The sequence below is a fragment of the Diprion similis genome, chromosome 1, assembly GCF_021155765.1.
Source record: "Diprion similis isolate iyDipSimi1 chromosome 1, iyDipSimi1.1, whole genome shotgun sequence".
NCBI classification, from domain to species: domain Eukaryota; kingdom Metazoa; phylum Arthropoda; class Insecta; order Hymenoptera; family Diprionidae; genus Diprion; species Diprion similis.
The window spans coordinates 17,384,130-17,402,225 of record NC_060105.1 but is presented as its reverse complement, the minus strand read 5'-3'; the positions used below and the strand labels follow the sequence as shown (position 1 = coordinate 17,402,225).

Genomic DNA, 18,096 nt, shown 5'->3' with positions numbered 1-18,096 from the left:
GTAAAGTTCAACTTTACTGCCGGAAAACGCGACCATCGTGGAGTACTTTACGGCTATTATATCGAAAACTATGTTTCCTTGCTTCAGAAACTGATTATTTTTTAATTTGAAAATAGTACCTAGTCCATATACCTATGTATAAAACCCTCTAGGCTTCATAAAATACTGAAAAAGTTGTGATAAGTTAGCACGCCTGTTTAAAAATATCGTTTTAAATTAAAATTTATTCTTACGTTGCAGAGACGTAACTGAGTCACCATCCCAAGTACGATGAGATATAAAGTAAGTTTTTAATCACTTAATAATTATTTTTTATTATATAAATATTAATTTTGTTTTCTGCTTGGCCCTAAGCGCGCGGCCAGTCGTGCAAACGGTGCTCATCCGAAATCGTGGGTCCTAAAATTTCTAGGAATATCAAACGTGTCTGAATCTATCTAAGTGTCTGTACTATACATCACAACACGTGTACGAAAAATTTGATAGAGATTCGATGAATTAAGTAACTCTTTTTTTTTACGTTGCAGATTTTAGGATTCAATATTAATACGCACCCAATTGAAGCTTTTTCGTGTAGCTAGCTCATGCCTACTTCTCCGAATTCCCCTCTTCAATATACTCTTACAGAGTACAAAGTTACGCGACGAAGGCTTATGTGTATTAATCGACATGTATTAGCTACCGATGGCCTTAATTCAAAATGATATGGCTTGATTAGAAGCATTGAAATTCCTTTGGACTCCAGTTGACCATTGAAAGTTATTTGTAAAAGAAGATTTGAACTCGCATTTGCATCTTACGACAAGTGCGCAACAAAGTGTATCCGCATCTATCATCATCCATTTTCTCCTTAGTCTGAATCTGGCACCACTTATTTCACTAAGAGAACTCCATTTTAATGCCAGTTAGGAAGATGCCAAATTTTTTAAAAGTTATGTACGCAAAGTTCTGTGAAACTAAGTTTCGCTGAGTTAAGAGGATGGTTACCGACCGCGTTGAACGTCACTTATTTTGACTATGATCAAAGCCCATGCAGAACTGATGCGAAAATGCCACAACCAGCGCAATTCTATATGCAATGCCGAACAATAATATATAAAAATTTATTTATTTAATTTGTTCGGAATTTGCTATAGAATCGTGATATTTGAAGTATTTTCATGAAACTAATTGCAGACATACCGTTTCTGCTCGTATTTTTGCATGAAACAGAAATATTTTTCATCGGCATTGGTTCTAGAATTGCGATAGTACTTAATGTATTAAAGATATTACTTTTTGCAACAATGTGCATAAAATTAGTTTTTATGATTCGATATCAGGGTATAAAATGCTGTTTTATACAACAGTATGTGTAAATTGAAAAATCTCGGTCCAGAGAAACAAAAACGGTCCAGATTGAGTATTTAAAATTATGTTACTTTCGTGGCTTTATCTGTCCACCTGGTAATAGAGATAACTTAATCCACGTTGGATGTCGTTGAATATTTTCATTTATTTTTTTAATCTATCATATAATCATAAATGGGAGATTCTATTGTTGGCATTTTGCTACAGTTTCTACTCGAATATACCGTTCTTTGCTCTGCGCGTGTTGGGTCAAAATGTTTTCATTCGAAATTACAAGAGGTTCGTTTCATCAGGATAACAAAATATGTTATGACCTCTGCAGGAAAAACACAATTCAAAGCTACTGGTGCTATAGCTGTAGTAATTTCTACTGTAACGAACCCACTATTTTGGACAACAAGAAGTACAATTTTTAACGATCTCCTTAAAATTTGGGGCAAATTGTATATTACTAGAAGAGTTTCGCATGAAAAAGCTTACGCTAATAAAATAATCAAGACTAATCGACTGCATCTGAAGTGAAACCCAGAAATATTGTGATTAATTCGACGAGTGATGAGTTAAAATTTAGAGATATAATATTTTATCATCCATTCGACGATAATATCGAAATTGGCGTATCTAATTTGGAAAGCGCTTTAGTAAATTTATTTGCGAATTTTGCTTGAGATACACTAAGGCTTAACGGAGTATCGGTAGCACTAAGCTGATTTTATCAATAACGTAACTAATCTAGGCCTAACAAATTATAATTCATTCCTTAACAACAGGTAAACGACCCCGAAAATCGTGCTGGGCAAACCGAACTCACAAGACAGGCGTCCAACGCATCGTGGTATGTTCGCAATTAACAAATTTACGCATTTTTATATGTATATTAGTCCCTGGAATCCTATGGTGCCATTAATATTCGTTGTACTGATAATAATCTGTACCCAGTGGTCTAAAAACGGTCTCACATTATTGGGCGTTGATTTTTATTTTTAGACAGCAGTTCGTGAAAAATTGATTTATGCATAATACATTTATTTTACTCATTTTCCAGGCAATACAATACGAATGCCGATACCATGAAATCGAGATCAAAAGAAGCGATACTGATTCTAGTCGCGGGGCTCTTGACTGTGGCCGTTATTGCACTCGTAGCTACGCTAATTTTACAAACGGCCGTATTCACCAAAGAGGAATACAAGGAGATGTGCCAGAGCGAGGAATGCGTCAAAACAGGTGATCATAATAGTATATTTTGTTACAAGCGCGGAAAGTGGGTCATTTCCGATGAGCGTGAAGTTTGCAGCGTGATCCCCAAAGGCTAGTGCTAGAATCGAACGAGTATTATCATTGTTCGAAAATACGCATGCGCAAAAAAAAGCGCGAATGGGTAAAGTATAGCATTTCACCAGTGCGCATGCGCAGCGTCATTTTACCGCACTGTTCGGAGGTTGGGCACCTTACGCATGCTCGTCAACTGACACGGACTTATGAATAGAGGGACGAAGCACAAGGCCTGCAGGGTGAATCAAAAGACGAAAGGGGGAATTGAAGTTTGCGCCACCTATGGCAAGATTGGCAAGCCTTCCATCGATGCAAACTACTGATCTAAATAAACTCATAACCTCGACTTAATAGTTGAGCAATCGACAAACCGTATTTCAAACACTTATTGGCTTAGACGCTTTGAGGTGTAACACCACTCTACGGCCGAAAAAAAGCACAACTTTGACGATTCATATCGAGAGTACGGAAAATGGAATAGAATTTTTTTGAAAGGGTTTACTTAATACGTAATAGAAGTATGAAAATAAAGCATGTTCGGGGATAGCCAAGCCTGCTACTCATGGTCAGTATCGTACCTATAATATCCCATATTCGTGCCCTGCACCAAAAGTCCACACTCTGTAAATGGACGAATAGGTGTTTATTTACGTAGTGAAATAAAAATATACTCGATATAATCTGAAAAGTTGCCACAAGACGTTGTTGTATGTTGTTCCTCTACCTTCCATATGTGGATTAATATGGTTTGAGGTTGTGCTGTAAAAAGTTGCTCAAGTTGCTTTCAATCAAGCTAAATTGTTTTTCAATGAACAAATAAGTTTATTTAATTGGAACTTTAAAGAGTCATTTCACAAGTTTTTTGAAAACGGCGCCTTCACAAAGTGGCCGATGTCTATCCGGCTCCGTTTAATTCTGTCCTGCTCTAAAAATTCTTAGCGCCTTATTTTAAGTGTGTCTCTTTTGCTACAGCAACGCCATCTTATTTGTACTTTAATTTACGGACATATAATATATTCCTCCGTCCTCCTATTTCTAATAATTTGGAATAGCTCCTATTCGCCAGGAAATTTTGAATCGTATGTAATATATAACATCTGCATCCCTCTTGGAAAAAACGTCAAAATATTTGAGTTTTGGTTTTTCTCGGAGCACTGTAATTCTGATAATGAAAATACAGTACACGGAATAAATACAACTTGCGTAAATATTTACTTCGCATTGAATTCTTGGTAGGTACAGCAAGAAATCAAACGAAAAAAAGTGTTAGCGCAATATTCGCATTCGCTTGATTTCTCTTGGTGGTAAGCAGGCTCAACTTAGTGCGTCATAGTTCTCCTTTTGCGTTGCTTAATATAATTATGTATCCGCTGTATCATATAAAATATTTAGTTTTTACTCATCCTAGACGAATATCTCAGACATAAAAAGAGGTACAAGCTAAAGTCTTCGAAAAAACTTACAGGGCTCCAAGAGAGAAAGACGATGCTGATAAGGGTCGACTTGTGTATTGTGTTATTTTTGAGATTTCACAAATAACGTTCAATTTTAGATAGGTAATACCTGCTTGGGATATAATCAGCTGATAACAAAATCAAAGAAGATTTCAAGCCCTTAAAATTATTACTTTTATTTTTACTGCAACTTCCGCACTTATTCACTGTCCCAAATTCTCGCTAAAAAGGTTGTGGTCGTAATAATTCAAGATTTTCATTATAATTAGAAAGAATATTACGTCGTTTGAAACTCACTAGTTTTGTATCCACGAGAAAACTTTTCAGCAATGGTGAAAAAAAAATCACCAAAACAGTTTTTAAATAAAAAATTTCACCTCCTTGACCTTGTATTAGCATTCACTATCAACTGCTCTTTTACGCGGAAAAAACCCTTAATTTGAGTGTAAATCCGTAGGCCACAGCTAGATGATATTATATCTCCATAAGAACAAAGTTGAGGGTACGAATTGACACCCAATTTGAGAGATTTTTCCATAACTGAATATCCAAAATACGAGTTTCCTGTATAGAATCAAGACATTACTTGTAGACTCAAAAATTGCCTAATCCACAATTCGGTTCATATCAGGATCATCTTTCCCCCTTGAAATTGTATAAATTTAGTACAAACATTCTTTTGTACCTCTTTCCGATTTTGAGATATGTACCTGCATTAACGGGAGGGGGGGGGGGGGGGGGGGGTACAGGTTGGTCGGTGTAAAATCATACCTATTTTTGACATTTTTTTTTTTAGAATTTGAGGGCCTTATTATTCGCAGTTTCAAGAACATTTCAGAATTTTTTCATTGAAATTAATAACAAAATGGCGATACTGCGGATATAACAAACAAGACTTGTTTATCGATTCGACCTCGTGGCTAGATTTTTGAATTTCATTCCCAAAATTTTTTCATACAATTTTCTTTAGCCATTTTATGGTTGACAAATGAAATTTTTTGTTCATAATCGTACATATTTGAAAAAAAAACATTTTTTTCACCATTTCAGCTAAGAGATCGAACCCAAAAAGATGTCTTTAGCTTAAAAATTTTTTTGGATCTGTCTCAAGTTGGACAGGAGATGTCAGGAGATGCGCCACCGCAAAAGCTCTCGAGTTCGGAGTCATTCGATACTTATATGCACCATACCTTAAATTTCCGCGTTAAAGTGTGCAACAACGGGGGTACGAATCCGACTGGGAAAATTTTTCAATCGTAACTGAAATGAAAGTGTAGTTTCTTAACTCAGTTATTGCTGACGTTGATCGCTGATAATGTTTATTATGAATAATGATGAATAAATAAAATCACGTCAGATCAAACATGTCCGATTGGAATGGCCGATTTGTTCATTATTCAGCGCTTCTACGATTTCAGAATTTCTTTCACTTCCAACAAAGGTTTTAGGACATATAAAAGCATACACGTAATCTGGACAAAACCTATTCCATCAGTTAGCTTTCCGTGATTATGGCAAACTTTAACGAGGAAATTTTCAGGTGACGGGAGTCCATTCATGATGGCCACTTTCCTTTTACGTCAATTTTCTGGCACAACACGACAATAAGTGATTTTATTGACCTATTCCGTTAGATCCGACCAATTAAATCACTTATCGTTAGTGTCTAGTCAGTTGGTTCAACTTTCAACGTCTAGAAGGCTGTAGTGCTTATGACGTCACGAAATATAATACAACAAGTCAGTTCAATGGTGCCTTAAATTGAATTCTCTAATCGTCTTATGTCTTGATAAATTCTAGCCGCAAGAGTTATAGAGTCAATGGACAAATCCTTTGAGCCTTGTGATGACTTCTACAGATTCGCCTGCGGTGGTTGGACTAAAAACAACCCCATACCGCAGAGTCAAACTTCGTGGGATCAACTGAGTTTATTGAGAGAAGAGCTCATGAGAAACCTCAGAGTTTTGCTTGAGGAAGAAAACTCTCCAAATGACCTGAGGCCTGTAAAGTTGGCCCGGGCGCTCTACAGAACTTGCATGGATATAGGTCAGTAGTGACGATAGACGTATTATTCTTACGGTTAGCCCAGTCCAAATGTACGGGCAATAGCCCGACTGCTATTTAGGCGTGACGTAAATCCGGCAATTTTTTTACAAGTCAACCCAATGTCCGGAATTACAATCTCAATTTTTCGAATAAAGTTAGGTCTGGGTTTGGGAGAAAAAAAATGATCGAAAACTGAAAAGAGGTTTTAGAAGAAAAAGTTTCACAGAAAAGTTGTGCGTCATATTGTTCTCTCTATCAAATAAATTGTATGCAAAATTCACGTGCTAGTTTAATTGTGAATGGTGAAAAATCGAAACGCATCAGAGTTTGGTTTATTTCATCTAACTCAAAGTATTAATAGGAATAGTAAAGAAGAAAAAGATTATAGTCGTAACTATTATAGTTCTTGATAGAATTTTGCAATAAATGAGTCATTAATGTAATTGCGAATAAATTTAAACTCAGTCATGATACCTTTGCCTTAATAATATGACGTCGTTTGTACCCACTTCCGTAGCGCTTTTGAGGTAACACGATAGCGATGTATTAATTTATGAGACACAATCACTTGCGGCTTTGTCATCGAATTGGTGATCAAAAATCACGCAAGTTTGAAAGAAATAACATTTCGCAACGCTTTTTAACTGATAGATATATTAATTAAACTGTAAAACCAGCTCATATCTCCAGTTCTAATGAAAATATCTGGACGTTCTTTTTTCAGTAAGACTATTTGGAAAAGGCCGTCCAGAATCCTGAAGGACTTTTTTCCAATAAATAAAAAATTGGCCAAGTTATTGGAAACAATAGTATATAGTTGATTGTGAATGATACTTAAGCCATCTTAGATTATTGATCCATGAACCATTTTTTTTTTAACTCACAGCTTTATACTTTCTTGCTAAGTTGAGGGGATACTTTTCTAACATAAAACTTATCAATGTATAATTATCTTGTATTAGATATTGATACGAAACTTCTCCTTTATAGTACCTAATTATTAGGGCTGTGCAGGTTCCTGAAATTTCGGGGAAAAAATATCAGATCAGATTTTTTGGCGATCCCGGAATGGTTGGGAAACCCGAAATCTTTGAGAAAACCGAAACATCGGTAACTTAACTCACCTAATATTTATAATATTGGGCAAATAGTACATACTTAATACAAATAATAAATATTATATCTAAATGACATCAATATTTTCAGTAAAAAGTATATCACCTTTCATGGGAGGATCCGGGAATCCCTAGAATTTCTAAACAACTGATATTTCCGGGAATCCTAACATTTTCATGAATCCCGATAATTGCGGAAAATGGTCATTTCACAATTGCAGAAATGTCTGAAATGCGGTAAACCATAACAAAGCAAAATGTATTCATGCTTTGAAAACTTAATTTCTTCAAAGTCACAAGAGACTTAAAAAATATTCATTTCTCCCCCCAATGTTTCATTACGTTAACATTACTAACTTAAGCATCATAAGTTTTCGGGAATCCCCAAAATCTCGGGAGACCGACCGAAACTAATAGATTTTTCTCGACCGGACTCCACTCGAAGAATTCTGGTAACCACACAGCCCAGCTTATTATCAATATCAATTATTGATTTTAAACTTCTGTTTCTCAATTTTCTACTTTTACACTTCTCTCACTGTACTGCATATCTGATATATCGTAAGAATCGTACTGAAAGCAAAACTACAAATATACAAATCTAGGGTTATATATACATGTGTGATTTTTGTATCCAAGTACTTTATATTAAGAAGAGTCAATCGAGTCATGACATTGTATACATATGTATGTTGCATTTCTGTTCGTAGAAAGCGTTGAAGAACTGGGCCTCGAACCAATATTTGATGTTCTATCTCGACTGGGCTTACCCAGAGAACCTCCTCTGGGAAATGTCATCGAACCTTTAAATCTAGCTAATTTATCCGGAGTTGTCCAGAGAGTACTGGGACTCAATCTCTTTGTGAATTTCTACATAAACGAGGATGTCAGAGACACGACAAAAAATCGAATGACGGTAATACACGGAATACAGATAATTATGAATATACAGAATTCCTTCCAAATAGGGCCGCTCAAATGCGGTGAGGGGAATGAGGTTCTTGAAGATTATTTCCCCCCATCAAAAGCTTGAGCACGACACGGTTTAACTACGTAACAGGGCTGCGTATCCCTATCCAGAGGAAATTGACCGCACACTCGTAAATAGATATACCGTGTGTACATGAGGAAAGTGCGCTCCTTATGCGCGTGCGTCAATTCGTTCGAATTTTATTGGCCAATAGTTACCGCCTGATTGAGCGGCCGACGCAATACCAATCGCGACTGTCACAAAATGTCCCTAGAAGCCCATCGTTAGCTGCGGGCTCCTAGGGATATTTTCTAACATTCGAGATTGGTATTGCGTCGGCTGCTTAGTCAGGCGGTAACTGTCAGCCAATAAAATTCGAACCAATTGACGCACGCGCATAAAGTGCGCACTTTCCTCATGGACATACGGTAGCTGATGGGGAAAGCACTCGAGGAAGGATTAGGAGAAGCGGCCCTATTTAGAGGGACCCTATTTGAAGGGAATACTGTACTTACACAAGTTGTCGTTATTATATTATTTCCGCATCAATTATTATTCTATAATTTATTACCTGCACGTAGCTTGATATACTTGCTTAACCCTTTAATTCAAGCACGTACGCTCAGCATCCCAATGTTTTTTGCAGATTTTTATTTATTAAACTACTTTTTTGGCAACAACTGCAGATTTTTTTGGTTCCACATGGTCCCTGAAATATTTTTAAATCTAAAAACAATTTTTAATATATTTATTTATTTATCACAAAAAAAAAAAACATGTAAACAAATTGTCAAAATTCGTACATTTCGACGAAAAAAAGCATTTTCTACTAATCTACTATGAAAATCCAACTCCAAATTTGTACACAAACTTAATACACACAAAAAAATTTTACAGAATTTTTTGAACTTTTTTCTTCTTGTTTTCGTCTGTCCGCCATACTGGATCCGCCATTGTAAATTTTCGAATTTTGAGTTCAGATTCATAATCAGTGGCCCCGAAAACCATGTAACATACAGTTTTATCAAAATCAAACAACTTTCTGAATTTACGTCCGCCATATTGGATCCGCCATTTTGAATTTTTGAATTTCGAGTTCAGATTCGTAATCACCGACCACAAAAGCCCATGCATGCAAAATTTCAAGTGAACCGCCTGTAAGGAAAAATGTATTCTTGAAAGGGTTCAGGGCAAAATACTTTCAAAATGACAATTGAAAATTAAATTCATGTGCTTTGCATTTTTTATCAAAGATGGAGCAGGTTTCCCCTGGCTTTAGCGAAAGATATCTTTTGGAGCCTTCACGTTTCCAGTCGGAGTTGAAGGAATATAGAAAGTATGTAACATCGATGATGGAGTTGGCTGGGGCTGGCAACAAGAGTGCTGCATTTGCTAACGAACTGATAGTATTCAGCACCGAAATTGCGAAGGTGAAAGTTGTTGATTTCATTATAAATCTTATTCAATCACTCCACACCATTCTGTAATTTAAAAATCGGTTCATTGCAACGTTTCGTGGTTCATTGAATCCTCGCGCTCATCTACGCGGAAAACAATAGTCATTAACGAGGAATTATAAGGATAAAAAAAACTAAGCACAAGATATTCTACCGGTATATATATGAGTTCAAGTTGTACCGGGTGGTCAAAATTGAATTTGCCTTTCGAATGACAGTACTAAAAAAGACGTCCATGATTTTTTTTCGGCCAGCAGTTTTTGCGTAATAGCAGCGGCAAATTTTCAAGTTTTCAAAATCCCGGAATTTTTTTCCTTAATCGATAGAAAAAAAACCTCTGAAAACGTTTTTGTTTTGTAAAACTCTGGCGTCTCAAGAATTTTTTTTTCTATCTATTCAGGAAAAAAAGATATATTGAGTTGAAAATTTCGTGATATTGAAAACTGGAAAATTTGCCGCCGCTATTGCTCAAAAACTGTTGGCCGAAAAAAATCAAAAAAATCATGGATATCTTTTTTGGTACTGTCTTTCGAAAGGCAAATTCAATTTTTCAAAATTTTGCACTACTGTGATTTCCGATAGATTGATAAACTCAAAGTTAATACTAACTAATAATAGGTAAAATTATTTTTGTCAATAATACCGCAGTGATCAACTTCTTTTGATAATCTTCAAACTCTTTATCAGCTATTTCCTGTTAATTGCATTTCGAAAATCGGAACTGATGCAAATGAATAAATAACGTAAAACTAAAGAGACAACCCAGGTGTATACCATTTGTCATTTGCTTACGGAAACCCATCTACACGTTTTATATTCAACTTTCCCAGATGTATTGTGTAATTTTTGGAAATGATACAGGCTAATTGCTAATAAATCTGTCTCTTCTCATTCTACAGATTGTGACAACACAAGAACAAAGGAGAAGCGTAAATCACTTATTTCACGATATTACAGTTACCGAACTGCAACGTCTGACGGACCTGTATGCTCAGCAGGTATGAATATGTATACTTTGTGCTGGTATTTTCTTTGATAAAGTTTTTTACATTCTTCCTTCTACTCGGAGGGTTAATCACGATACTAATTACGATTACAAATATAGCAAGTTGATATACAACGATTTTATCGTTCAGACACTCTGTCATTCCGGATCCGTGACCGCTTGATCATCCCCAATGATCACATATCTTATCGCACATAGTGCCAATGATTCCAGGTCACCCCGTTATTCCGGATCCGTGACTGTTCAACTATTTCCAACAATCGCGAATTAACACATTTAATGCCGATCGTCACCCAGTCACCCCGTCATTCCGGATCCGTGACTGCTCAATCGTGTCTAACGATCGCGCATTAGCTCATGTAATGCCGATCATCATCCGGTAACCCCGTCATTCCGGATCCGTGACCGAACCTATCATCCCCTGATGACACGGCCTGAACGAACTGCAAGGGCTCACCTTCCACGTCGCACTTCTCAGAAGGGTCCGAGACCTGAAGCTCGTCCTCGCTGTTGTCCGATTCGGTGTCGCTGACTCCCGTGGTCCAAGGTTTCAGTTTGTCGCCCGGAACCACGCCACAGTACGGCTTCTGCGTGCGCTGAGCACCCTTGACGTCCTCGATGACGTACCTATCACAGTCTAATACCCTAGTGATTTGGTATGGCCCAGCGTACTTTGGCAACAACTTTTTACTTGCACCATCGTACGTACAGGTAATGCGTCTGGCCACAACGATATCTCCGCAACTAAATTTCCTAGGAGGAGCTCTCCTCTTATTGAATCTTGCCTCTTGCTAATACAAATTTCGTGAACGCTTCTACCACTACGAGGAAATACGAATTATTGGTCGTACTTTTTACAAACGGTCCCAAGTGGTCTATGTGTACCGTGTGCATAGGCATCGAGATTTTTTCTATCGGATAGCCTGGCCGCTTTCCGGCCGGTTCCTTAACCCTCAGCGGCATAGTGGCATTCCAGAATGCCACCTGTTTTAAAACACGTTTTTACGATTTTAGAGTAGTTTTATTCGATTTAACCGGTGTTTTTTTGTAATATTATGATCTTGGTATGTTAGAGGATGAAAGTTTGTGTTCAAATTGTTTTTATGTTTCGTTAATTTGTTTATATAAATTAACAAATTTTGAAAAATAGCACTTTCTTTAGAAAAAATGTATTATTGAAGATAGTTTTAAGAGTATCCTTACGATTTTTGGTAGGCGGGGGTTTTTAGGGTCGCTGATTACGAACCCGTTTTCAGATTTGCAAAATTCAAAATGGTGGACACAATAATATGGCAGCTGTACACTTCAAATGACGGATTTTATGACCGCAAAACGATTGCAATTGATTTTAAAGTCTGGAAAAGATCTTGGGTTTTATGATTTGCTAAGGTCAAACGACTTTTTGCGTTTTGGTCCGCCATATTGAATCCGCCATCTTGAATTTCTAACTTTTGAGTGCGGATTCGTAATCAGTGACCCTGAAAACCCCGGGGTACCAACTTTTGCTCTCGTCAAACGAATGTTTGCACGTTTGGTTCGCCATCTTGCATGTTCAAATTTTGGGAGCAGATTCGTAATCAGCGACCGCAACCACCCTCGAGTACAAAATTCCAAGTCGATAGTAAGTAAGGAAAAATGTGTGCCGCTGAGGGTTAATATAAAGACACTTTAAACACGTGGCGACGTATCGTCTCACATAACGTCGCATCGAACCAAACCAATAGTCCGCTTGCAATTTCTCGAGCGTCTTTGTCACCCCGAAATGACCCATTTCGTCGTGGCATAGTCTCATAATTTTTTTTGTCTCGCTGCCTTCGGCACAGCCCACTTGAGGCCGTCTGGCGTTTTTCTAAACACCCGGTTCTCCTTGAGCGCGTAATCAGATTTGATCTGTTTTTCCTCAGCGTCTTTCGCTTCTCTATTCAACACTTCGTGCACGTATTTTAATCGCGGATCTTGCATTTGAGCGATCAGCAACCAATCTCCGAGTTCGATATGTAATAACCCTACATCATCTATCTCTTTCGATTCATTGTCGGTCCCGTCTGGATTGCGACTGAGTGCGTCGACATGTGGCATCTTCTTTTCAACCCTGTACTCAATAGAACAATCGAATTCTTGCAATTGAATCCACCACCGCGCCACGCGTGGTAGTAGATCCCACAACGCAACGCACTACAGTCGCTTACGATTTTAAACCGGACTCCTAGTAAATAAACCCGAAATCTCTGCAGACTGTTTACGACCGCGAGTGTTTCGAGCTCATACGAATGATATTTTTGTTCCTCTTTAGTGGTCTGTCGGCTAAAGTAAGCAATTGGTTTTAAATCATTCTCGATTTGTTGTTGTAACAAAATACCGCCCAACCCTAGCTGACTCGCGTCCGTGTGTAATTCGATCTCCGAACCCTGCTTATATATTGCTAGGATAGACCTAGAAATAAGCTTTTGCTTTAATATAACGAAGGCACGCTGCTGGTCGTTCTCCCAACACCAAACATACACGCAATACTTGTTACATTTACACGCGCATCACAAGAGATAAAAAACAAGTTCTTTATCCCACTTCTGAACTGTAAGAAATGCCGAAGGATGAATAGCGGTATTGAGTCTATATTTATATAATTGGTACAAAACGTATAGCGTCGCGTATAATCTGCTCACTCGGAACTCTATCGAGAAGTGATCCTCGCCTCGCTGGTCGAAACGTCGATCCCTTGGAAAACCGTGGGGCCCACACAGCCTCTTTGTCCTAGGCACTAATCCCCTCGCATAAACAGCTCGGGTTGCCGGTGCCAAGTCACCACGTAAACATGAGCGACGAGAGAAATCGTCGCTTACAAGCATTGCAAATATATTGCGAAGATTACAAGATTATATAGATTACGAAGTGATTACACAGGATACAAGGACTGCAAGAAGATTTCTAAAAATACACTGAAGATACATAGATTTCAGAGAGATTACAAATGATTATGGAGATTACAAAAATATTGCAAGTTTTATAACGATTAAAAAAATTGTATGGTATTACAAGAGATAACAATGATTACATAACGACTAAGAGGCATACAGTACGCCGGATTACAGCAATGATTAACCCCTCGGTTCTGCTGAAATTTATAACTAAGCGATATCACAGAAAACTTTATAGAAACCGCTTGCAGACAAAAATGTCTAAGTATAACTATAATGCTTTCAGTGGAACTGGACGACGTACTTGGGCGCGGTTTTCAACAATACAAATGTTACAATAAACAATAACATGGACCGGATCATCGTTATGGATTTGGAGTACCTTCGGAAGTTGCCAGGCTTATTGGCAAATACACCCCCAGCAACCTTAGGTGACATTGTAATTTTGTTATACGCTATAAGATGGTTTTCGTACTATCTGAATTTGAAAAAATTGATATGATGCTAGTGAAAATTTTTTATAAACGAAAATTCTTCGTAATTTGCGATAATGTCACAACATTACAAATTGTAAATGTTCAAAGAGCTTTGGTACGTTTTTCTAACCCCCATGTCTTTTTCTGAAATGAGTTTCGACTTGCTTCTTCATGTTGGAATATATTTTCAGCAAGGTACGCATGGTGGGGTGTGTATTCAACAGTTGCGCCACTAACCCTACAAAAATTCCGTGACCTCGGATTCGAATTTTCTCAAAAACTGTTTGGATTGAAGGAGAAGACTGCGAGATGGAAAGGCTGTACTGGAAACGTGAATTCTAATTTTGGAATGGCCCTCAGTTACTTATATATACAAAGACATTTCAACGAACACTCCAGAGAGAAGGTATTGTAAAAAAAATTTTCTTTTTCAATGGCTTTACATTTTTGAAAATCGAAGCTGTCTTTTTCTTTCTCCAAGACAACAAACACAAAATACTTAGTTCAAGTTCATGGTAAAATCTAGAGTCATTTTCATCAGCTTATCTCTTGTCAAGCCAATTTCTAGATGCCGCACTTGTGGCGATGTCAATTATGATTCGACTATTAAAATTTGAAGCTCGTGTAAAGTCGACAGAATTAAATTTGGAAAAAAATTATGACTACTAGTTGCCTGAGGCCATGATATAGTAACGACCAATAAGCCAATACAGTAAATGCTGTGTTCACGAACGTCTTCGAAAATGTCGAGGCAAAAATACAGTGAAAACAAAAATAAATATCGCTATGTAACACTCGTCATTGCACTATTTATGATAGGACCAACAAAATCTCGTAATTATTAAAATTTGAAAGTTTCTTTTGTCTACTATATCATGACGACCATCAAGTCAGAGACCATTAGTAGTCAGAGACGATGTAGCAGACATTTGTGGATTTATGGTTGATCTGATATATGTACTATTTTATCGCCAATAAATCAAATATTATTAAACTATACACTACTTGGGTTAAAAAAATGTTACGAGTTATAAGTAAATTTTTTTCAATTTGATTATACATTCAACTACAAATTACTTTTGCAATGTATAATTGAAGAAAATTCAATTTCTTCCATAATAAATGATTGAAACAAGTTCGATTAAGCATTACCTAAATGATTTGTGAAATTTTTTTTGAATTAAACGTCATAACTATCATAAAAATAAGTGCTTGGATTGTTCGTAAGTTTAACGATGAACTTGATTTTACGCACTGATTCCGCATTACTATTTTGGATTTGAATAATTACAAGAGTCCTAACTTAACCCAAATAACGCAGTATGTTTATTTCACAATCGAGTAAAATTATTACTTATACAAAGCGCTTCGTTAAATTTCAATAATGGTTGGTACTTGATTACTATTTCTACCGACGGTCAAATGATGTTCAAGTTGGCGTTGAGGGTGCCGAAGGCGCCCAAGACAAAGACGAATGCATCGTCGACTCACAAGTATCATCTTATGTATTACATTTGCGATTTTTAAGGCATTAGAAATGCTCTCCGACATTAAAGAGGCATTCGATGAAATGGTCGCGGAGCTAGACTGGATGGATGCAGGCACACGAGCCACAGCCCATAAAAAATTAGCAGCGATAAGACCATTTGTCGGTTTCCCGGAATGGATAACCAATCCAGACCGTCTGAATGAATTTTATAACGGCGTAAGTATCAGTGCATTTTTATTCATTTGGATTTTGTATCATCTGCTGACTCGTATAGATTGAATGTGTAAACTGAATAGTTAAGCAGCTGGTTAGTTTTATTCTTAGTTGGAAGCAGGACGTGCAAATAGTGTTTTTCGCGGTACTTCTCATTGCCATACAAACCAATTCATTCATTGGCAGTATCGTCAATTATGATTAAAATTTTTTGCCGTTAAAAATTTCTTTTTTTCACGAAATGTTTCCTTAATTTTCATGACATTTTGTCTTGTTGCATTATTTTATTCCTTTCATTGCAATTTATATGAAATTTTCTATGAACGTCGGATGAATTGTGTCTGACTACTTCTAGTTTTACGAATTTTTGCAATACGTATACGTTCCAAAAGAATAGTATATAGTAAATTTTCATGCTCATCGTTTGGATGTGAACTCGTATAAATTTCAGGTTTTTACTTTTCGTCAAGAAAAGTATTGGTTTCGGTCGAAAATCACTTTTTCTAATTTCAACGAATCTTTACGTTTTCGAACTTCTAGAATCTGAGAAACAGATTCCTAGAAAATGTCGGTCTATGGGTGTCTCTGAGAAATTTCCACGATGATCTCGAGAACAGTTCGATGAAAAAATTTGAAGCTTACAGGACTTTGCGATCAAATGATGGGCATGAAAAATCGCTATGTCCCGTGTAATTTGAACTTCCAGTTCTACCGGAAATCAATCGATTCTCAATGTTTAACCGAAAAACCTATTACGTTTTTCTCCCTGTTACTTTTTCTAACTAAACGATTATGTTCTTCCCGGCTTACATATTTATACAAGAAATAATTTATAAATTTTGATATTCAGAACTCAAAACTTTTTCATTTAGCTGTGAGTTCTATCAGTTTCAGATTTTTTACTTAACTTGATTTTTCACGGACAGGCCGACAGACTCTCCCCTTTTCCTGTTGATGAAAAGTATCGCGAAAAAACTGATTTTGCGACTTGTTTTCTCATTATTACTTTTTCTAAATGAACGATCATGTTTTTCTGAGTTTGTTTATTTGTATAAAAATAAATTTATAAACATCTTTTTGAATTTCCTTTTTATTTCTTTCTCTCTACTAATGCTTTTTCTTTTTGAACGGAAAGCATCGTGAAATCAACTGTTTTTTCCGGCTTGTTTCCAATCCTCTGAGATGGGCTGTTCGAGTACATGCATCGATTACTGTAATTTTAGGTAGGAATGAAACCATGTTGTTTTTCTGTTGCATTAGGCTGAAGTGGTGGACAAGAGGCTTTTAGAGACGTTCTTGAAACTGACCAATATTGGCGTACGAAAGAGTTTAAATAGTTTGAGAAAGAAACCTGATAAAAATAGATGGATTTCAACTGGAACCACCGTGAACGCGTTTTATAGCGCAATCTTAAATTCCGTCAGTAAGTGATAGTATAATGCATGGACCATTCAATAAAATCGTATCGAATAAAACTTCACGAATGCCGTAAACTCTTTCAATTAAAGAGTATAATTGTCATTGCATGAATTTAAACATTACTTTCCTAACGAATGATCCTAGAAAGTAAAAACCGCGGAAATATTGTACCCAGAATATTTGAAGAAGTGAAATAGTCCGAAGCCAGGCACGGTATTAAGAAGGCTATAGTCCAGGAGGTCGAACTCCTATCCAAGCTCGTAGCTTCAGGTGAGCCAATACATGCCAACCGCTTGGCGGCGCTGCTAAACGTAGAATACTTGCGCAATCCGATACTGCGCATCTCCACACTCATCTGTTTCAAGGTAGGGGGAGAGACTCCAATTATTCTGAACTATTTGACTGCGCAGTGCCGTATTGCGCAAGTATTATACGCTTAGCAGTGCTGCCAGGTGGCTGCCATATACAGGCCTACCCCCACCACCCGAATTCAGTCTTCTGGTCTCTAGTCTTGTGGCATAGTATCATATGGTATATCCATAGAACGTCTCTAGACGGAGCTTTGTGTTGTTTGATGGCACAGATTTCTATATTTTTATGGTGTACAACGGATGCCTGATATCTGCAAGACGTCATATTTAAACCATCAAATGAAACACTCAATCATCTTGAGATGTTTCCCAAGTATTTCCTCGGTTTTTGGAGTCTGGGAAGGTTTGTCAGTTTCCATATTTGGTTTACCTGTATCATTCTTTGATTTCAGCATTTCCTGCTGGCATTTTGCATCCACCATTCTATGGTAATGGAATAGAGTGAGTTGAAAATTTTCAAGTTGTTTAAGTTAAGTAAAATAATTTGAGAGTTTCCAATCACCAGGTCACATTTACTGTTAGAATAACCGTCGTGCCATC

General features: G+C 37.0%; 1 protein-coding gene across 2 annotated transcripts in view; it reads left to right on the top strand.

Moving 5' to 3' along the window:
• Nucleotides 1-18,096, top strand: part of LOC124406461 (neprilysin-4-like) — a 42,275-nt gene that overhangs the window by 17,621 nt on the left and 6,558 nt on the right. The window contains exons 2-13 of one of the 2 annotated variants that reach the window (XM_046881890.1): nucleotides 241-282; nucleotides 2,121-2,185; nucleotides 2,396-2,577; nucleotides 5,880-6,125; nucleotides 7,951-8,156; nucleotides 9,464-9,640; nucleotides 10,567-10,665; nucleotides 13,875-14,019; nucleotides 14,256-14,470; nucleotides 15,593-15,769; nucleotides 17,027-17,189; nucleotides 17,949-17,997. In XM_046881890.1, the coding sequence (XP_046737846.1) occupies nucleotides 271-282; nucleotides 2,121-2,185; nucleotides 2,396-2,577; nucleotides 5,880-6,125; nucleotides 7,951-8,156; nucleotides 9,464-9,640; nucleotides 10,567-10,665; nucleotides 13,875-14,019; nucleotides 14,256-14,470; nucleotides 15,593-15,769; nucleotides 17,027-17,189; nucleotides 17,949-17,997 (1,736 nt within the window). In that variant the 5' untranslated portion in view covers nucleotides 241-270. Of the gene's footprint in view, nucleotides 1-240; nucleotides 283-2,120; nucleotides 2,186-2,395; nucleotides 2,578-5,879; nucleotides 6,126-7,950; nucleotides 8,157-9,463; nucleotides 9,641-10,566; nucleotides 10,666-13,874; nucleotides 14,020-14,255; nucleotides 14,471-15,592; nucleotides 15,770-17,026; nucleotides 17,190-17,948; nucleotides 17,998-18,096 lie in introns of those variants that run through there. The other variant, XM_046881897.1, reaches the window with a different exon arrangement.